Here is a 19,045-nt window from a genome sequence, read left to right on the forward strand (position 1 = left end):
TTATTTATTTATTTATTTATTTATTTATTTATTTATTTATTTATTTACTGCTGTAATATCCCCACATTTAACAGATATCCCAAGGGAGCATCACATTATTTTCCAGTCTTATAAAATTCCATCAAGTGTCCCAAAGTTCAATGTCTGTGGTCAAAATCTATACTTTTATTAATATCTCAGAACCACCCTGAACTTTCATAAGTCAACTGTGCCTTTAAAATGAGCATCTGAATTCCTTTATTGAAATAAAATGAGACAGATATTTTGGGGAGGGAAGAACTTTAAGGATCATAATTATTTTCATTCCCGCTTATATCCACTACTATGATTTGTCCAGTGTCACATGGAAAGACTTTTTAGATTTCACTAACCTTAGAAATAGTGTGTGTTTTAAATTTTTGCTGATAGCAATTCTACGAAGTAACATTATCCATAGGATTGTCTACATTAGCCCACACTCACAGCTGTGACATGTCTTGATTAAAATCTGTGTTAAGCTAAGTTAATTTTGATTTGAGAAAACACTGTGAAATTGTTATTAATTTGTTTACTGATACTTCCTTGAGATTTGCAAAAATGGTATGAAAAGGGATTTTCTATTGTAGAAGTAAGTGACTCTTAGCAGAATTCAACCTAATCACATAATTCATTAAGTATAGTAGCTGAAGCACCTCCCTGGTGTTCTAAGTGTTTCTCTGGTATTTGCTCATGTTTCTCTGATATTTGCTCTAATCATCTTTCTGTCAATAAATCTAGGCCCTTCTCAAGAAGCATGAGGCCTTCCTGGTAGATCTCAATGCATTTGGGAACAGCATAAAGGATTTGAGGAATCAGGCAGAAGCCTGCCAGGTGAGAAGAAATGGGTTATGACAGCAATCATTGTTCTTGCTATAGATGCAAAGAAATTCGGTTGCAGACTTTTTTTTTTCTACAAACCAAGAAAATTTGACAAGAAAACACTAGTTCTATAAATATTTTAGGTAAGAATGCTAACCTCTTCCTATCATCTATAAAGATGTTTGCCAAAGGAAACTTTTTTTAAATAATTATTTATTACAATTTATTCACTTTGTGTCTCAGCTGTACCCCCCTCGTTCATCCCTCCCAATCCCAAACTCCTTCCCTCTTCTCTCATGCACCTTTCCCAGTCTACTAATAGGGGAGGTCCTCCTCCCCTTCCCTCTGACCCTAGCCTATCAGGTCTCATCAGGACTGTCTGCATTGTCTTCCTCTGTGGCCTGGTAACCCTGCCCTCCCTCAGAAGGAAGTGATCAAAGAGCCATCCATTGAGTTCATATCAGAGACAGCACCTGTTCCCATTACTAGGGAACCTACTTGGAGACTGAGCTGCACATTGGTGCAAGGGTTCTAGGTTATCTTCCTGCATGGCCCTTGTTTGGAATATCAGTCTCAGAAAAGACCCCTAGGCCCAGAATTTTTGGTTCTATTGCTGTCCTTGTGGAGCAACTGTCCCCTCCAGGTCTATCTTTCCCTTCTTTCATAAGAGTCCCTGCACTCTGCCCAACATTTGGCTATGAGTCTCAGCATCTGCTTTAATACCCTGCTGGACAGAGTCTTTCAGAGGCCCTCTGTGGGTAGGCTACCTTCTTGTTCCTTGTTTTCACCTCTTTCAATATCTATCTTATTTGCCTTTCTGAAGAAAAGGACTCCTACCCAGGCTCCTCCTTCTCGCTTAGCCTCTTGAGGTGCACAGATTTTCATATGGTTATCCTAACAGTGTTAGGTGTGTTAATATACTTTTTTACTTTCTCCTTTGCCTTTTTTTTTTAAATTTCCCTTCTCTTTTTTTTTTCTCTTTCAATTTTTTTTTATCTTCTTAATCTCTTTGCTTTGTGACTTAGCTTTTGTTTGAACGTCAAGATTTATTAAATATGTAGATGCAGGCTTGGATTAAAATAACCATGTCAGAAAACTAGTCTTTCAAGGAGCTAGAAATATTTTTTAAATCTATGTAATATATGTATAAGCAGAAAACTGGACCACCAACCACTGTAGAAAAGAACAGAAGTATTCTCCCAAAATATGAGCTCCAGAAAAGAGAAACATTTTTTTATAATCCATGAAAACAGATTTAAAAATAAAAAAAGGCCGGATGAGAGTGTTGGAATGCAGAGAAGTGGATGAAAAGGTTGATCAAGAGTGAGAAATTTGGAATTATGTAAAGGATAAAACATGTTGTATATAGGGGAAGAAGGAAAAAAAATAAACATGTCTTTTTCTGTTTACGGAAACATTCTCATGAGAGATGGAGAATTCATGTCCTCTGCCTAGACACAGACTGGAACTGGCAACACAGACCCATAGCACTCCTGCTTGTCTGTGTATCAGGCTGTACCCAGTGGGTGGCTGGACGCAGACAGACGTACTAGTGTTTCACATATCATGGGGAAATGCAACAAGCGAGGGATCCATAAGGGGAGATTCACCCTCAATATGAAACTGAACAGAATATGCTTAGGAGACAACAACACTTAACTGAAATTAAAACAGAATGGGTATCCTGCTACACAGTGACTTCTTAAAAGAGAGAGGCATTTTAAGGAATATGCTCACAGTTTTGCAAATTCTGTTGCTATTTCTCTGCTATGGGTTGTGAGTCTCTAAAGCACAAATTTCACAATTCCTTGACAGAATAAATGAAGGATGAAGCAGGTGGGGACAATCTTCTTAGTAAAGAACCAGAGAAAGGAAAAAGTGAAGGATGGAGAGTGTATCATGTTCTCAGGTTTCTGCCGTGTTGGTGAAGGTGGTTCTTTTGAATCTTCACAAAGAAGTATAATTACCCTTTCCACTATAAGAACAGTGGAGAATTCAGTGCTTCTGACAGAAAGTCTACATGCTGTTGAATGTGTTCAGACTTTCCAGTCTGCAAGCTCTCTGATAGATGTTTCAGTAGTGTGGAATCCCTGAGGATCACCATCATCAGGCCTGGCAGCCACATCAGAACTCCAACCAAGGCTCCCTCTCCTGGGTTACTCTATAAACTGCTCACCACTGGTGAGCCTTACTGGGAAAGGCTCCAGTGTGCAGCTGACATCTGGTTTGTTTGCTTCCCTCCAGCAACAGCAGGCAGCACCCATGGATGAGGCTGGTCGGGAAGCTAGGGTCATAGCTTTATATGACTTTGAGGCTCGGAGCCGGAGAGAGGTCAGCATGAAGAAGAATGATGTCTTAACTCTGCTCAGTTCCATCAACAAGGTGATTTTCCTTTGAATTTTTTTATCATCTCCAACATGGTTTTTACACAGCTCTCTCCTGACTCTACCAGATAGGTGTTTTTGTTCTTTTGAAACCCTAGCAGTCCTATCTAGAACTTCACACTGTAGACCAGGCTGGCCTCGAACTCAGAGAGATCCATCTGCTGCTGCTTCCCAAGTGCTGGGATTAAAAGTGTGTGCCATAACCACCTAGCTCAGATACGGGCTTATTTTTGATTAATTAATTAACTTTGCATCCCAATTGCAGCTTCCCCTTCCTCCTCTTCTACAGTCCCTCCCTCTCCTCTCCTCTCCCATCATCCCTTTCTCCTCAGGAAATGGGAGGCCTTACATGGATATCAATCCACCTTGGTATATCAAGTTAGAGTAGGACAAGGCACATGCATCTTTACGTATTGTTCTAGACAAAGCAGACCAGTTAGGGAAAGGTATCTCAAGGCAGTTAACAAAATTAGAGACAGACCCTGCTCCTGCTGTTTGGAGACCCACATGAAGACCTACCTGCCACACTTACCTGGCACCAGCTAGTAGATTAGTTGATATCAGGGCTGACCTCTTCAATGCCTACAACTCTTCCTTGACTTTTTAATAATCCATGTATGCGCCACCAACAAGTGACACTTACCCCTTATCAGCCAGCCATACCTGACCCTGGAGACTGGTGAGAGAATGGAGACCTCTATGGTTTGGGGCTTTTTGAGGGATTAAAGAAGGAGTGGGAATCTGTCCTCCCTTTAGGACTGGTGGAAGGTTGAAGCTGATGATCACCAAGGCTTTGTGCCAGCGGTCTATGTCAGGAAACTGGCCCCTGATGAACTTCCAGGGTTCCCACAGCACCGACGAGAAGAGCCAATCAACATCCCTCAACTCCAGCAGCAGATCGAGACCCTGTAAGTACACGGGACTGAGAATTTCATGGGGGTTGGCTGAAAAATAGTACTTTCCCCTCATGGTCCTGCATCTTTCAGTTTAGAAATGTAAATCCACAAGAGTTAACCTTCACATACTATTTTGTATATGAAGAAAGGAAATCCTAGGGACATTAATTGTCTCAGTTTCAGACACTTTATAGAGTCATGTCTTCTGACTCCTTGATGAGCTTCCATCAAAGTCTCTTCCAGACATCCATAGAATGTATACTGTTTCGTATCTAATTGGCATGTAAATTTTTATTCTTCTACCACAAAAGAAAGTGAAGACACCAGCCATTCTCTCCAACCATTGATGCTTTAAAGATACTTAATTAAGATATAATTACACAGTCTTTTTTTGTCTCTTTCCTCTAATTTCTCCATGTCCTCTTGATCTCAAATTGATGGTCTGTTTTTTTTTTCTTTTTAATTTTACATAGACAGACAAACAGACAGATGATAGATAGGTAGATAGATACATATATAGATAGATAGGTAGATGGATGGATGGATAGATAGATAGATAGATAGATAGATAGATAGATAGATAGATAATATAAGATAAAAAGATAGATACCAAACAAAAAAGTAAAACCTCCTAAATATATTTTTTGTGTGTTTATGGTCACAGCTGACCATTTTGTATAAGATAGCCGACAGAAGGCTTTTCCCTGGAAATGCCCAATTCTCCCTCTCTCAGCAGTCATTAGTCTTCTAGTTTTTGTCTAAAATCCTGACTTCATGAGATGTTCCCCTTCTGTGTTAGCATGTCTGTTGATACTGTCATTGTCCCGGTCTTGTTTAGGAAGCTATGTGTAAGAGACACACATATTCTGGTCCTCTTGCTCTTATAATCTTTCTTCCCCTTCTTTCAGGATGTTACCTTAGCCTTAGGTGCAGGAGACATAAAGTGTTCTTCATCTGCCTGCTCTTATTGTTTATATTATTCCTAGTATATTCCTTTTCTCATTTACTGATTTTATCTTAATTTGCACGTCCTTTCATTTTCCTCCATTTTATTCTCTACTTTCTTGTGCTTTCTCTGTTTCCCCACCCATTATTTTTCTATCTCCTCAATTCCGCCACTAAGGTACCAGTCCCTCCTGGAGCGGGCCGAAGAACGCAGGCGTCGCCTGCTGCAGCGTTACAATGAGTTTCTGCTGGCCTATGAGGCAGGAGACATGCTGGAGTGGATCCAAGAGAAAAAGGAAGAAAATACTGGTGTGGAAATGGATGATGTTTGGGAACTACAGAAGAAGTTTGATGAGTTCCAGAGGGTAAGTGAGGAGACTTTGCTTAGATGTCATTTTGGAGGTGTTTATTTCATATTTGTTAAATATTCTCCACAGTTTTTGAGACCTCTACAGTTCAGATACCCATAGCTGTCAATAATTAGAAAAAGCAATGATATCTGAAACTAGTCAACTAACTTTTCAGCCCAAGCTTCTGACTCTCCAAAATCTGCTAGAGAGTGCAGGGGCCACCAAGATTCTTCAATACTACTTCTCTGATGTCCTGTTCTGTAGAATCCCAGACTGAGATGAGGTGTCACAGGACTCATGTGGACTCAAAAATGGAGTAACAGTAGAGAAGAAAAGAGAAGTGACCTGATTTCACAGCCAGAAAATTGCTATTTACTTCCTGACAACAGTTTTTTTTATATGCAGATATTTCCAATATTTTTATTTTTTATTTTTACTTTTTGGCTTTGTTAAAAATTTTTCTTCACTTATTTTTATTCTATTGTCTCTATTAGCATGAACATGAAGTATATAAACTGGTTTCTTCCCATCTTTTTTTCTTATTTTCCATGTGATGAAATACACACACACACACACACACACACACACACACATAATGTGTGTGTACACATGTACACTATACCAAAATTGTGAAATGCTATGATGATATAAATTAATACAAGGAAAATAATTTAAGGAATTTAAGATATGCTCCAGACTCCGGATGAATGACGTTTATGGCAAGTTTTGGTTGTTTGTTTAGCATCAGATTGTTTAAGGGCACAATGTGGTGTAAAATGAGAGAGTAGCATGTGTATCACTAATGATATATATCATTTGCTTTAATAACATTTAAAAAATGCGAACCCAGGTGGCAAGCAGGTATGGAATGTCTAGGGAAAAGGTTTACACTGCTTTGGGTGAATTTTCTTATCCAGGATCTGAAGAGCAATGAACCTCGGCTAAACGATATCAACAAGGTGGCTGACGAACTGCTGTTTGAAGATCTCCTAACTCCGGAAGGAGCTCACATCCGACAGGTAAGCACAGGTTCCCTCCATCCCTCAACACCAGGTTGGGCCCTGAAGCCCTCCTTTTACATTGGCAAAGTCAACTTCATATTCTAAGGAAGAAAATGTAAATTCAGTATGAAACTGATTGTAGAAAAGGCCAATGACAGCAAGCCAAATAGTCCAGTCACTTTTCTTGCTTCGGTGAACTTTAATGAAGCAAATTTACTTAGTGACATTTATCGAGTGTCCTCTGTGTTTTCCCACATAGTTTTTGAATGGTGAAGGCAGCATCAGAATTCTTAGGAACTACAGTGATGTTTCTTTGGTAGAGAATTTGCAGACTGAGTCATGAAGACCTCATTTTGGATCTTTATAACTCAAGTAACGACCAAGCACTATATAACATATTTTTAGTCCCAACACTGGGAGAAGGTGGGTGGACACAGGAGCTCCCCCCGACCAGATCTTGCTTTTTGAGCTACTCTAGCCACTTTGATGGGTTCTGGGCTCAGTGAGAGGTTCTGTCTTAAAGACTAAGGTGGAGAGTAAATGAAGAAGAGACCTGTCATCAACCTGTACCTGCAAAAGCATACACATGTACACACGTATACTCATACACACACATTCACACATGAGACACACATGCCAAAGAGAAAGTCTAGAGGATATTTCACTGGCCATCAGGTAAGTTGGGTTTATGTCTTGTCTTTACCCTGTCTGTGCGTTCTTTGTGAAATTTGCTTAAATTATAAGGACCTCAGAGATTGAGTAAAACACTCTCTAAATTTTCTTTCAACTTGTATTACTGTGTTCCATCAAATGGATCATAAAATTCCTATCTTCTGGCCTTACCCCAAAGTAGATATTTTTATTGAAATTTTAAAAACAAATTAATTAATTAATTAATTAATTAATTAATTAATTTCAATTCATTCAGTTTGTATCCCTGCTGCAGCCCCCTCCTTCATCTCCTCCCAGTCCCACCCATCCTCCCTCTTGTCCCCCTATGCCCTTTCGCTAGTCTCCTGATAGGGTAGGACCTCCTGCCCTTCTATCTGACCCTAGCTTATCAGGTCTCATCATGGCTGGGTTCATCATCTTCCTCTGTGTCTTGGCAAGGCTGCACCCACCAGGGAGAGGTGATCAAAGAGCTGGCCACTGAGTTCATGTCAGAGACAGCCCCTGTACCCCTTCAGAGGGAACCCACTTAGAAACTGAGCAGCCTATGGGCTTCCTCTAAGCAAGGGTCTAGGTCCTCTCCATGCATGGTCCTTAGTTAGAATATTGGTCTCTGCAGTCCTCCTGGGCCCAGGTATTTTGGCTCTGTTGTTCTCCTTGTAGAGTTCCTGTCCCCTCTAGGTCTTTCTATCTTCCTCTTCCATAAGGTTTCCTGCACTCTGCCCAAAGTTTGGCTATGAGTCTCAGTATCTCCTTCAATACCCTGGTGGGTAGAGTCTTTCAGAGGTTCCCTATTGGAAGGTCCTGTTCCCTGTTTTCTCCTATTTCTGATGTCTATCCTGTTTACCCTTCTGAATAATGATTAACTATCTTCCCTAGGGTCCTCCTTGTTGTTTAGCTTCTTTAGGAGTATAGATTTCAGTATGTTTATCCTATATTATATAGCTAATATCCATGTATAAGTGTCTTTCTGTTTCTAGGTTACCTCACTCAGGATGATCTTTTCTAATTTAAGCTGTATGCAATTTAACTCACATGACATTTGGCCCATATTCACTTACCTCTAACTGCCACACACCAGAAATGCAGTGCTCAGATACAAGAACACAAGATAGTACACACAAGAGATCAGTGATTGTGGGAAGAGGCTAGTTCAGAAAGAAAGAGTACTGGAAGAGACTAGTTTTGATCAGCATAATAAAGAAGAATTTAAATGTCCCTCCTATCATTTGTAGAGATGTGTGTGTGTGTGTGTGTGTGTGTGTGTGTGTGTGTGTGTGTGTGTGTCATGGGGGAGGAGTTTTCCATGAATTTTGTCTAGAGCCATAGTTCCGTAGTAGACCTAATGAGCTTTTATTGCAATGAATAGTCTTGCAGTCTTGCTTGTCTTAAACCAAATAAGGATGACTTCACTTCCTCTTTTTTTTCTTATTTTTCCTGGAATTGGAATGAGAAGGAAGAGTTATAAAAATGCTGTATTTATCCCCTCCAGGAAGCAAAGCATTGAAAGGCCACTATCTCTATTGAATTCAGAATGTAGAAAGCTTTTTTTTTTTTTTTTTTTGCTTAAATAAATGTGCCAGCATCTAACTACAAAGTCGATGATTTTTTATTTTATTCCATTTTTAGAGGTTCTAATGCACTCTTTGTGATAATAGGTATTTATGGTTGCCCTGGGATCAGCAGTAATCCTACATATAACATCAGTTAAAAACTAAAAAAAAAAAAATAATAATTCCGTGGCACTGAATTAAAAGCACACTATTCTTGGATTATGCAAGAGATAAACAGAGCTCTGTGCATGCTAAAGGGGTACTGGGAATTCAGGTGACATACCAGGTAGTCACCGACAGCGCTAAGCTGTCAGAACTAGCTCTCTGACGAGATTCGTGTGTCTGCTTTTAGGAGCTGAACACCCGCTGGCATTCTTTGAAGAGGCTGGCAGATGAGCAACATCAGCTGCTGAGCAGCGCCCATGCCGTTGAGATGTTTCACAGGTAAGCACCTGAACATTGAGATGGCACCACTCCTCTGGAGCCCACTCTAAGGACTCTTAAGTCTAGTCACTATTGAGAACCAAAGCTGATGCTATATAGCCCTTTTCGTCAAAAAGATACAGTTTATTAACAGACCAGATTTTTTTTTCAGCAAAAATTTCTTCAGTGGATGCACTGGATACTCCAAGACAAAACCAAGTTTAATTTTCTGGTTGAACTGGCACATAATTCATAGTTTAAATATGATTCTATACTAGGGAATCAAATTTGAATCATAAATTGGGCTTATTTCATTTTATTCTTGAACTATAAACCAAGGGTCAATGACAGCAGAATCACAATCTCAATCTACTCCATCAACCTTTTCAATGCTTTATTATCAAATTCACAGCTTTACTAACAAACACACACAAAATAAAACAAACAAAAAAGAACCGTTTCATGCATATCAATGTTGTTTTGAGGTTGCAAAAAAGAAAAAGAAAGAAAGAAAGAGAAAACAGAGACATTGATGGATCTAGCTGTTTGGAATAGCCTATAGTGCAAAGGTGTAAAATTAGTTAATCAAGTAGCTCTGCATGTAGTGCACTGGGTTCAAACTGGGGCTCCACCATCTGGCAGTGGTATCACCTTGATACATAGAATGGAAACAATAACAGCATCTATGGCTTTAGATTAAAGGAACCTCAATGTGTCTATATCATAACAGATGAGAATGATGTAGAAGGTGGTGGCAGTGACTTTCTTGTAGATCAACCTTCTAAGGTACATTATTACTCCTACATTCTTTATTCTTTTGTGTTCCAGAGAAGCAGATGATGTCAAGGAACAGATCGATAAGAAATGCCGAGCTCTTGGTGCTGCTGACCCTGGCTCTGACCTACTCAGTGTCCAAGCCCTCCAGAGGCAGCATGAGGTCTTTGAGAGAGACATCATACCCCTGGGAGAAAAGGTGAGATACATGCTGTCACCCTTTCTTACCACTTTCTCCATCTTCATGCCTATAGCTTTGTGCCTTTCTTTGGTTCTCTTGCCAAATGCATTGATTTATGTTTTTCTTTTTACCTCTCATTATACTAATTTTTGTACTCTCTTCCAAAGGAAAATCATTATAATATCATGCCCTCGTGACCATTAACATAGGAAAATTATATTGACATTTTAGTGTCTAAATGATACGTTATATCCTTTTGCCTCGTTAGAATGTGTCAAGTGAATAGACTAGTGGCCAGTTGTAGAAGCCAATTCCTCACACAGGGTACCTATATGCAATGATATCTATATCTAGGAGAGTGAGACTAGATATAGATACTGATAAATGTTTCCTTAGTCAGCAATTAAACAAAATTATCCCTAGCACAGAACTTCAAAGGGAAGAATGAAACATTCCAAATGCACTGGATGCAACCTATAGCCTGGCATCGTCATGCAGAGCACAAAGAATAGCTTTATATGAAGAATTAAGACTCCAGGGTTCCGGATTGATGTATCACTGAGCATCAGAGTCCCTTATCCCCCTGGTCTATAACTCTTTAAAAAACAAAGAAAAACAGCAAAGGCAATTCCACATGGTTATCAGAATGCTTGTGTTTGCCCAGGTGACCACACTGGGGGAGACAGCCGAGCGTCTCTGTGAGTCCCACCCAGATGCCACCGAGGAATTGCAGAAGCAGCGAAGAGAGCTGAATGAAGCCTGGGATACCCTACAAGATCTTACAAAGGATCGAAAGGAGAGTCTGAATGAAGCCCTTAAGTTCTTCCTCTTCCTCAGCAAAGCTAGGTAAAGCTCAAAAGGCTGGCATCCACCAAACAGCTTGTCAGTTTCTGTGCATTGCCTTGCACAGAGGCCGTAGGAATAGCCTGGGTTATAAAGACAACACTATTTCCAAGTGTCATCTCCAGTAAGGTGCAGAAAAGGTAGGTTTAATGCTTCGGCCTCCACAATACCGATGCTTTAAGGAATGTGAGGTAAGCATGCCAACTAAGAAAGCTTCTATAAAGTACATGTTATACATAAGGTGTTGTCAGGAGTTTGGGGGATGGGGTTACTTTCTGCTGGTGAGACAGGAAAGAATAAGGACAACCATGGCTGATCCCAATGTATTTACTTCTACAGTGACATAGAGAATTGGATCAAAGCCATTGGTGGTGTAATATCATCACCTGAGCTGGCTGAGGACTTAACTGGCACAGAGATCTTGCTGGAGCGACACCAGGTACACCTACAAAGTCCATAGCCACTAACCACTAAGGTAAGACTCTCTTCTCACTTCAGGAATTTCTACAGTAGTCACTAGCTCCTTCCCTGCTTCCCCCACAGGAACATCATGATGACATGAAGGCAGAGGCCCTCACCTTCCAGGCCTTAGAAGACTTTGGCACAGAGCTGATAGACAGTGGCCATCGTAACAGCCGTGAAATTGAAAATACTCTCCAGGATATTAAATTAAAGAGAGATGATCTGGAGAAGGGTTGGGAAAACCGCAAGAAGATGTTGGACCAGTGCTTGGAACTTCAGGTATAGCGGTTTCTGGATAGCTGGCTTTTGCCACAATTGCATGGGAATGGTTTTATTTGCCGATTGTGGGCATGCACTGGATTAGACGCTGTATGCTGTATGGAGTGGTGAATCTTGATCATTTGGCACTGTACACTGAGTTACAGGGTGAATGTCCTTGTGTTCTGTGCCCTTGTTACTGTTAAAGGATACAAAGAAGTGCCACTGAAGTGGCTCAGTAGGTGAAGCAATTTGCTGAACACGCCTGATGATGCGAGTTCTAACCCACAATACATGTAGAGAAGAGAGCTGACTCTATTAACCTCTCCTTTGACTTTCACATGCACACCATGGAACCCCCTACCCTCTCTTTCATACACATGACGACATACTGCTACTAATAATAACAAATAAATGAAGTTGCGAAAAATATAAGCTTTTCAAAAATAGAGAGCAAAACAAGATTGCAGGCAGTCTTGTACATGAATGGGATTATTGCCATTAAGTATTTAAGCTAAAGATTCGCATTCATTAAAAACTGCAGCATGCAAGTCCTTCTACTACCAGTATCATTAGAGTATGTTTCTTTACATAAGTACAGATCGTTCTAATGTAGAAGATTTTTACTAACAAAGTACAATGTAAGAATTATTTGAGGATAAAGCATAAAGGAGTAGTCACAGTATTTGAGGGAAGAGTATGGCAATATCAGACCTATCTATGGCTAACGTATGACAGAGATTTAAAGAAGTAACCAGCTGAAAAATCAGGCGCATCTGTAATCTCAGAAGTTATATCAGTAGCCCACAGTTATCTTCAGCTGCATAGTGAGCTTGATGCTATCCTCAGCTACCCAAAACGGTTTCAAATTTAAAGGTCATTCTTGGCTACCAAGCATGTTTCAGGCTAGCCTGGACTTCTTGAGACTCCATCCTGGCTTCTTGAGACAGACAGACAGACAATGAGTGCTTGTCAGTATTTACTAGAGGTACCATAAAGGGTCAGCATTTACTGTAGCTTATAAAGCAGACAAGACATGTTTAGAGCAAGAAGTGGAGTGACAATATACTTAATATTCATTATAAGACTGCTTCATGAGAGAATACATGAATTATACCAGCCCTAGCAAGATGTTTTGTGTTATCACCACTGAGGAAGGTTAAGATCATTTCCTCAGCCCATCTAGAATAACCATATGCTTGCTGCTGATTTCACCTACCCACTCTCTTATAGTTGTTCCGAGGGAACTGTGAACAGGTTGAGAGCTGGATGGTGGCACGTGAGAACTCCCTGAGGTCAGATGACAGGGATCACTTAAACAGTCTGCAGGCTTTGATGAAGAAAAGGGATGATTTGGACAAAGCAATCGCTGCCCAGGTAATAATCAATATAAAAACTCAGATAATTACTATTAGAAATGATAACATATACTCGGCACCCTTACTTAGAGTCCTGATTTTTAAGAAATTTTAACTCAAGTTTGTTTCCCTTTAATTGTTGCTTTATTAACATGTGAATTATACATAGGAATGGTTTTCCTTATAATGCTTCTATGTATGTACACAGTGTTTGGAGTATGTTCACCTCCTGTTTCCCACCCTTGTCCTTCTCCCACTCCTGCTTTTATAACCCTCTTCCTCATGTTCATGTGGATGTGAACATACGTAAATACAGAAAAATCGAAAGAGGCCTATCAGAGATAAAAAAAAAATAATAAAAGATTTTTTAAGCGCATGTAAAACACATGTGATATGAAAGCAAAATGGAAATATTGGGGTGGAAAGGTTTAAATGCATGGAGAAGATGAAGGGATATGGAGATAAGAAAGGGATGGGGAAAAGGGTCAACCAAACTAAATGTGTAGAAAAGTCACAGGGAAATTTAACACTTGATAAGCCAATAAAAAATAAAATTAAACGGTTTGAGTGGCTATACCCTGTGTGGGTAGATGCCATCACTCCCAGAAGCCAGAGGCCATTAACCCCCAAATGACCTTTGCTTCTTACAGAAAATGTTGGGGCAGGAAGGGGAGGTTGACAAATTACATATGGACACTCGACTTTCTCGTTGCAAGGACTCCATTACTATAAAGCACAGGTTTTAGGATTAACTGTGACTTCTTGTTACTATCTACTTCAACATCTTACACAATGCAGGATCCATCATTTTCCCAAAAGCCATGAGAAATGTTTGCTCTGTAGGGAAGTTAGTATTATCACAGCATAGCAGATGTTGCTTGCTCTGTGTGTCAGGCATTTACTTTTTGATTCTGGTTTTGTCTTCTGAGGAAACACACACACACAAACACACAATATGTTTATCATTATGGCAGAGCCTGGAATTATATGAAAGACCTAATCGCCAGGCATCTGTTCTTTCATTTTCTCTTTCTTATTCAGGAAGGGAAGATTGCTGACCTAGAACACGTTGCCACGAGGCTCATCGATGATGACCACTATGCCAAGAAAGAGATTGCTGCTCGCCTCCAACGTGTGCTAGACAGGTCAGACTTGCAAAGTCCCTTCTGTGCATCAGCACCATGATAAGGAGATACCTTCATGTTCCTGTCCTTTTGACGTGTGTTCCTCAAGAGACCTTCTGCTTTAGCCTTATAGAATAAAAAGCATGGAAGATACATCACGAATTACTTTACTTATACACTGTGTTGTATGTCTAAACACAGTGAGAGTATGAGAAGCACAAAACATCAGATTGGAGGATGGAAGATGCTATGCATCTGGAGCGAAGGGGTACTGGATAGAAAATGATGCAACCTCATCCTTTAGGTGGAAGGCCCTCAAAGAACAACTGCTGGCTGAACGTGGAAAACTCGGGGACTACGCTGACCTGAAACAGTTCTATCGTGACCTGGAGGAGCTAGAAGAATGGATCAATGAGATGCTGCCCATAGCCTGTGATGAATCTTACAAAGATCCCACTAATATTCAGGCAAGCTCCAACTAGAAATCGTAGAAGATGTCACCAATCTCATTGTTGGCTGAATGGTCACCGTGAGACAGAACACTTCCTATAATGGTTGTCTTAGTTTGAGTTGGGGGTGGCACACTGGTTCTAGTGTCCTTTTAGTCTAATCACAATTCTCTGGATGATGAGGTGATGTACTTTTTGCTTTGCCTTCAGAGGAAGTATCTGAAACATCAGACCTTTGAAAATGAAGTCAATGGTCGTGCAGAGCATGTGGACAGTGTTATTAACCTTGGGAACTCCCTGATTGAGCGCAGAGTGTGTGATGGTGATGAAGAGAACATGAAGGTAAAGTTTGTACTTAGATAAATTTGGCCTCCAGAGACCTATGAAGAGAAATCCTCCACTCTTTCAGTATTTTGTGAGTAGAAATATAAATATGGTCGTACCCTCTTCCTGGGTATGTCTTCTAGGCTTCTGTCTTACTCCTGCCTGTTCAGCTTTTTAATTTTTTTAATCTTTTCTGCCAAGAATATTTTGGCATTTGGAGACCAGTCACTGAATGCCTGGTTTCCAAACTTTTCCTTTAACTTCACATCTTCTGTTTTTTCCAGACTCAGCATCACTAGTGAGAAGTATGTAGCATTCAAGTGAGACCCTTTCCCTTTTATAAAGACCCTCTCACATTTTCCTTTCAAGTTCTCACTTTCAGGATCTCATAATGAGTTCTTACTTTCTTGGAGCTAGGAGCAAGTGGACAAGCTAAAGGAAAACTGGGATTATCTCCTAGAAAGGACAACTGACAAGGGACAGAAGCTCAACGAGGCCAGTAGGCAGCAAAGGTTCAACACAAGCATTCGGGACTTCGAGTTCTGGCTTTCGGAGGTAACTGTACCTGAGGATGACTGGAACTTTTTAACTTAATAAATACCTGTTATGTAATTTAATTTATATCTGAATGGTTACTTTGACCCTTCTTCTTAAGTAACTGAGTAATTGGATGCTAAATCTCACTCTCCTTACATGAAGTTTGCAAATGAGAATCTTTTTGTCCTGCTTCTCTGTCCCCAGGCGGAAGGCTTGCTGGCCATGAAAGATCAGGCTAGGGACTTAACTTCAGCAGGAAACCTACTGAAGAAGCATCAGCTTTTAGAAGCAGAGATGTTGGCCCGGGAGGTGAGAAGTGGCAGATTCCTGGACCTTTGTATAGGGCGGAAATATTTGTGACCTCGTATCTTAGGAAAATACTCAAGACAAAAGCCTTGAGGATGCTACCAGGTCAAATCCCTGGGTTGCAGGGCCATTGTGACAGTCATTACCAATGACCAGTGAAGCACTCTGTTGAGGGGATCCTGAGAGTTATTTATAATTTTACAGATACATAAACTTACCACTTTCTGAAGCTATAAATTTGAGCTAGTCTTTGAAAGAAAAGAGAATTTGACACTATACAGGAAAGAAAAGAAATAAAGTCAGATGGGAGAAGTTACATCTATAGGACCTGTGCAGGATTGCAGTTGCAACCTAACATGGGCCAGGAACAAAATTTCTGACAGTACTAATTATTAATTTCATACCAGGTAATTGTATAAAACTAGTTTTACTGGGTAATAAAGATAAAACATTAAAAGGTCTAAAAGCCAAAGGCTTTCTGGGCTTGACATGTCAGGACTTTGTACTATTTCCCATTATATAACTACTGGACAGCACTAGAATGAACACAGGCATAAAGTGCCATGGGTGTGTTATGTGGTGAGCCCAAGAATAGTACAAAACACAGTGCTAATGGATATGTTGATCAGGTAGTCCAAAACTATCAAGTGCAGTACTGTGGAGACAGTTCTTTGTAGGACAAGCTATTATTCTAGTTGGTGATAGCAGGCAAACACTAAAGAACATAGGAGGAGGGATCAGTTAACTAGGAATAAATGTGATCTGGAATGATATAGGATTGATAAAGGATTGCATATTAGGTGGATGTAGGATTGTATATAGGATTAATATAGGACTGATATAAGATTGCATCTCTTACCAAAACACATTTGTGTGAAACATTTAGTCATGTCTATCAAAGTAGATGTCTTCAAAAGCAATCTATTGAACCTAAAGCCTAGGGTTCATATAACACCATATTCCTCCATTCACCGACCATTCTTGATTTTCTAGGACCCTCTCAAAGACCTGAATGACCTGGCTCAGGAGCTGATCTCCAGTGGGACTTTTAACATTGACCAGATAGAAGAGAAAATGAATGGTGTCAATGAGCGTTTTACAAATGTGCAGAGCTTGGCAGCTGCACACCATGAGAAATTAAAAGAGACCTATGCCTTGTTCCAGTTCTTCCAAGACCTAGATGATGAGGAAGCCTGGATAGAGTATGTATCAGCTCACTGGGCAATTCAGCAAACAGATTCAATACATACTGAAGTCAAATTGTCATTGATTTTTATAACGATATTAAATCTCCTAATATCGTTAATAACGATATTAAATCTCTTAATATCGTTAATAACGATATTAAATCTCTTAATATCGTTAATAACGATATTAAATCTCTTCTTTGACTGAAAGTAAACATTGGTTTTACTTTTTACTTCTGTGGATTCAGGCAAGGAATCAGTTGCAGAGAAAGACAGGAAGAAAAGTTCATCCACATTCTTGGCATAAAATTCAGATACCATACACATTTGTTTTAAATAGCTCATTGAATTGTAGGGCATGGATAGCTGCTGACCCTTTGCAGCTAATGAAGAAGACCACAACATTGCCATTATTATTTTCTTTTCATAATTGTTTTTATTTCTGTGCATATGAGTATGCTTCATCTATTTGTATTGGCATGCAAGTACTCATGGAAGCCTAAAGAGAACATATGGTCTTCTATAGCTAGAACTGCAGGTGGTTTGTTGAGCCTTCTGACAGGGGAGTTAGGAACTATCTTCTGCAAGAGTAGCAAGTGCTCTTAACCACCGAGCCACCCCTCCAGTCTCCAGCCATTATTCTTTCTATGCTTGTTACATAATAGGTGACACTGGGCAGTCCCGGTATCTGTCACAATTTCATTGCCAATCCCATCCATTTACTTATGGCTAGGAAATTCTTAATAAATCAATATTTTTTGCCTGCGTCATAGTTACTTTGTTCTTCGTGTTTTTCTACTGCCAATAAATTAGAAGGAAATAAATTAGAAAGCAAATAAATTAGATAGCAAATAAATTAGAAGGAAACATAGTTTATAAGGTGCCAAATAGGACCTTTTAATAGTCATAAAATATATTTTGCTGTTAAAACATTTCATGTTTAATACTAAAGATCAAGCTCAAGACTTTATACAGGTATGTAGGGGAGTTTTCCACCAATATCCTCAGATGTTGTTAATGGTATTAATACACAAAATATAATGAAAGTCATATATTTTTATATTTAAAAAAATAAAATATTAATACATGTTCTAGAGTACAAATAAAAAGGCTGTTATAGCTGTTTTCATAGTGGACATTGGTAAACTATTTTAATTTTTGTTGACATAAATCAAGTTTTCTGAAATTTTCTTCCACTGCTTATCTTTTGGGTGATGGTTCTTAGGTCAGTAAATGTTTCTATTACTGTGATAAAACACCCTTACCTAAATCAGCTTGGAGAGTAAAGGGTTCTTTTCACTGTACAATTCAACAGCACACTCCTTCACTGAAGGTAGCCAGTGTGAGAACTCAAACAGGATAGGAACCTGGTGGCAAGAGCTGATAAGCAGAGGCCATGGGGAAGTGCTGCTTACTGGCTTGTTCCTCGTGGTCCACAGTGAACTGGGTCCTCCGATAACAATCAGCAGTCAAGAAAATGCACCACAGACTTGCCCACTGGCCAGTGCTGTGGAGATATTTTCCCAACTGAGGTTCCCTCTTCCTAGAGACTCAAGTTTCTGTCAAGTTGACATAAAACTAGCCAGCATAATACCAGAGATCTTTAGAATCTAACTCACAACATACATACATATATATATCTGTATATATATATATACAGAGAGAAAGGGAGAGAGAGAGAGAGAGAGCTATTGCTCCGGATTGATCTGATGTGAATCTAACCTCTGAATTTCCCAGGGAGAAGTTGTTGAGAGTGAGCTCCCAGGACTATGGGAGGGATCTTCAGAGTGTTCAGAACTTACTGAGAAAACACAATCGCCTAGAGGGGGAGCTGGTGGCACATGAACCTGCTGTCCAGGTAGGAACCGAATGCCAGACCTAAAGAGACAGAAATCACCTTAACACAGTTCTTCACATCATAATTAGATAAATCAATACGGGGGAAAATGTAACAGCAGTGCTCAGCTACTCCTCATACAGTTCATGGGAACTCTTGTGCATATTTTGAATAGGAGATCCTAGATGGGCTGGCAACCTCTTCCCTAGAAAGATTAATTCTGACACTGACAGACAGTCAATGACAGTTGAGAGGTGTTAGGATGCGTTAAAAAAATAACTTTGGGTATGATTTGGCAGCAGAGTTCCCATGTGGTGAGGAATACTCCATAAGACAGAACAATGGGA

General features: G+C 39.8%; 1 protein-coding gene across 1 annotated transcript in view; it reads left to right on the plus strand.

Annotated features, from left to right (window-relative positions):
• The window catches only part of Spta1 (spectrin alpha, erythrocytic 1), a 64,278-nt gene that overhangs the window by 25,165 nt on the left and 20,068 nt on the right, over nucleotides 1-19,045 (plus strand). Inside the window, exons 20-37 of the mRNA XM_055609742.1 lie at nucleotides 757-849; nucleotides 3,082-3,219; nucleotides 3,978-4,129; nucleotides 5,241-5,427; nucleotides 6,330-6,431; nucleotides 8,988-9,079; nucleotides 9,887-10,031; nucleotides 10,678-10,859; nucleotides 11,196-11,295; nucleotides 11,400-11,597; nucleotides 12,810-12,953; nucleotides 13,976-14,079; nucleotides 14,363-14,525; nucleotides 14,718-14,849; nucleotides 15,249-15,386; nucleotides 15,573-15,677; nucleotides 16,668-16,876; nucleotides 18,599-18,719. Coding sequence (XP_055465717.1) covers nucleotides 757-849; nucleotides 3,082-3,219; nucleotides 3,978-4,129; nucleotides 5,241-5,427; nucleotides 6,330-6,431; nucleotides 8,988-9,079; nucleotides 9,887-10,031; nucleotides 10,678-10,859; nucleotides 11,196-11,295; nucleotides 11,400-11,597; nucleotides 12,810-12,953; nucleotides 13,976-14,079; nucleotides 14,363-14,525; nucleotides 14,718-14,849; nucleotides 15,249-15,386; nucleotides 15,573-15,677; nucleotides 16,668-16,876; nucleotides 18,599-18,719 — 2,505 coding nt within the window. The remainder of the gene's footprint in view (nucleotides 1-756; nucleotides 850-3,081; nucleotides 3,220-3,977; nucleotides 4,130-5,240; nucleotides 5,428-6,329; nucleotides 6,432-8,987; nucleotides 9,080-9,886; nucleotides 10,032-10,677; nucleotides 10,860-11,195; nucleotides 11,296-11,399; nucleotides 11,598-12,809; nucleotides 12,954-13,975; nucleotides 14,080-14,362; nucleotides 14,526-14,717; nucleotides 14,850-15,248; nucleotides 15,387-15,572; nucleotides 15,678-16,667; nucleotides 16,877-18,598; nucleotides 18,720-19,045) is intronic.

The sequence above is a fragment of the Psammomys obesus genome, unplaced genomic scaffold (assembly GCF_907164565.1).
Source record: "Psammomys obesus unplaced genomic scaffold, mPsaObe1.curated_primary_1811, whole genome shotgun sequence".
In the NCBI taxonomy this organism is placed as follows: Eukaryota; Metazoa; Chordata; class Mammalia; order Rodentia; family Muridae; genus Psammomys; species Psammomys obesus.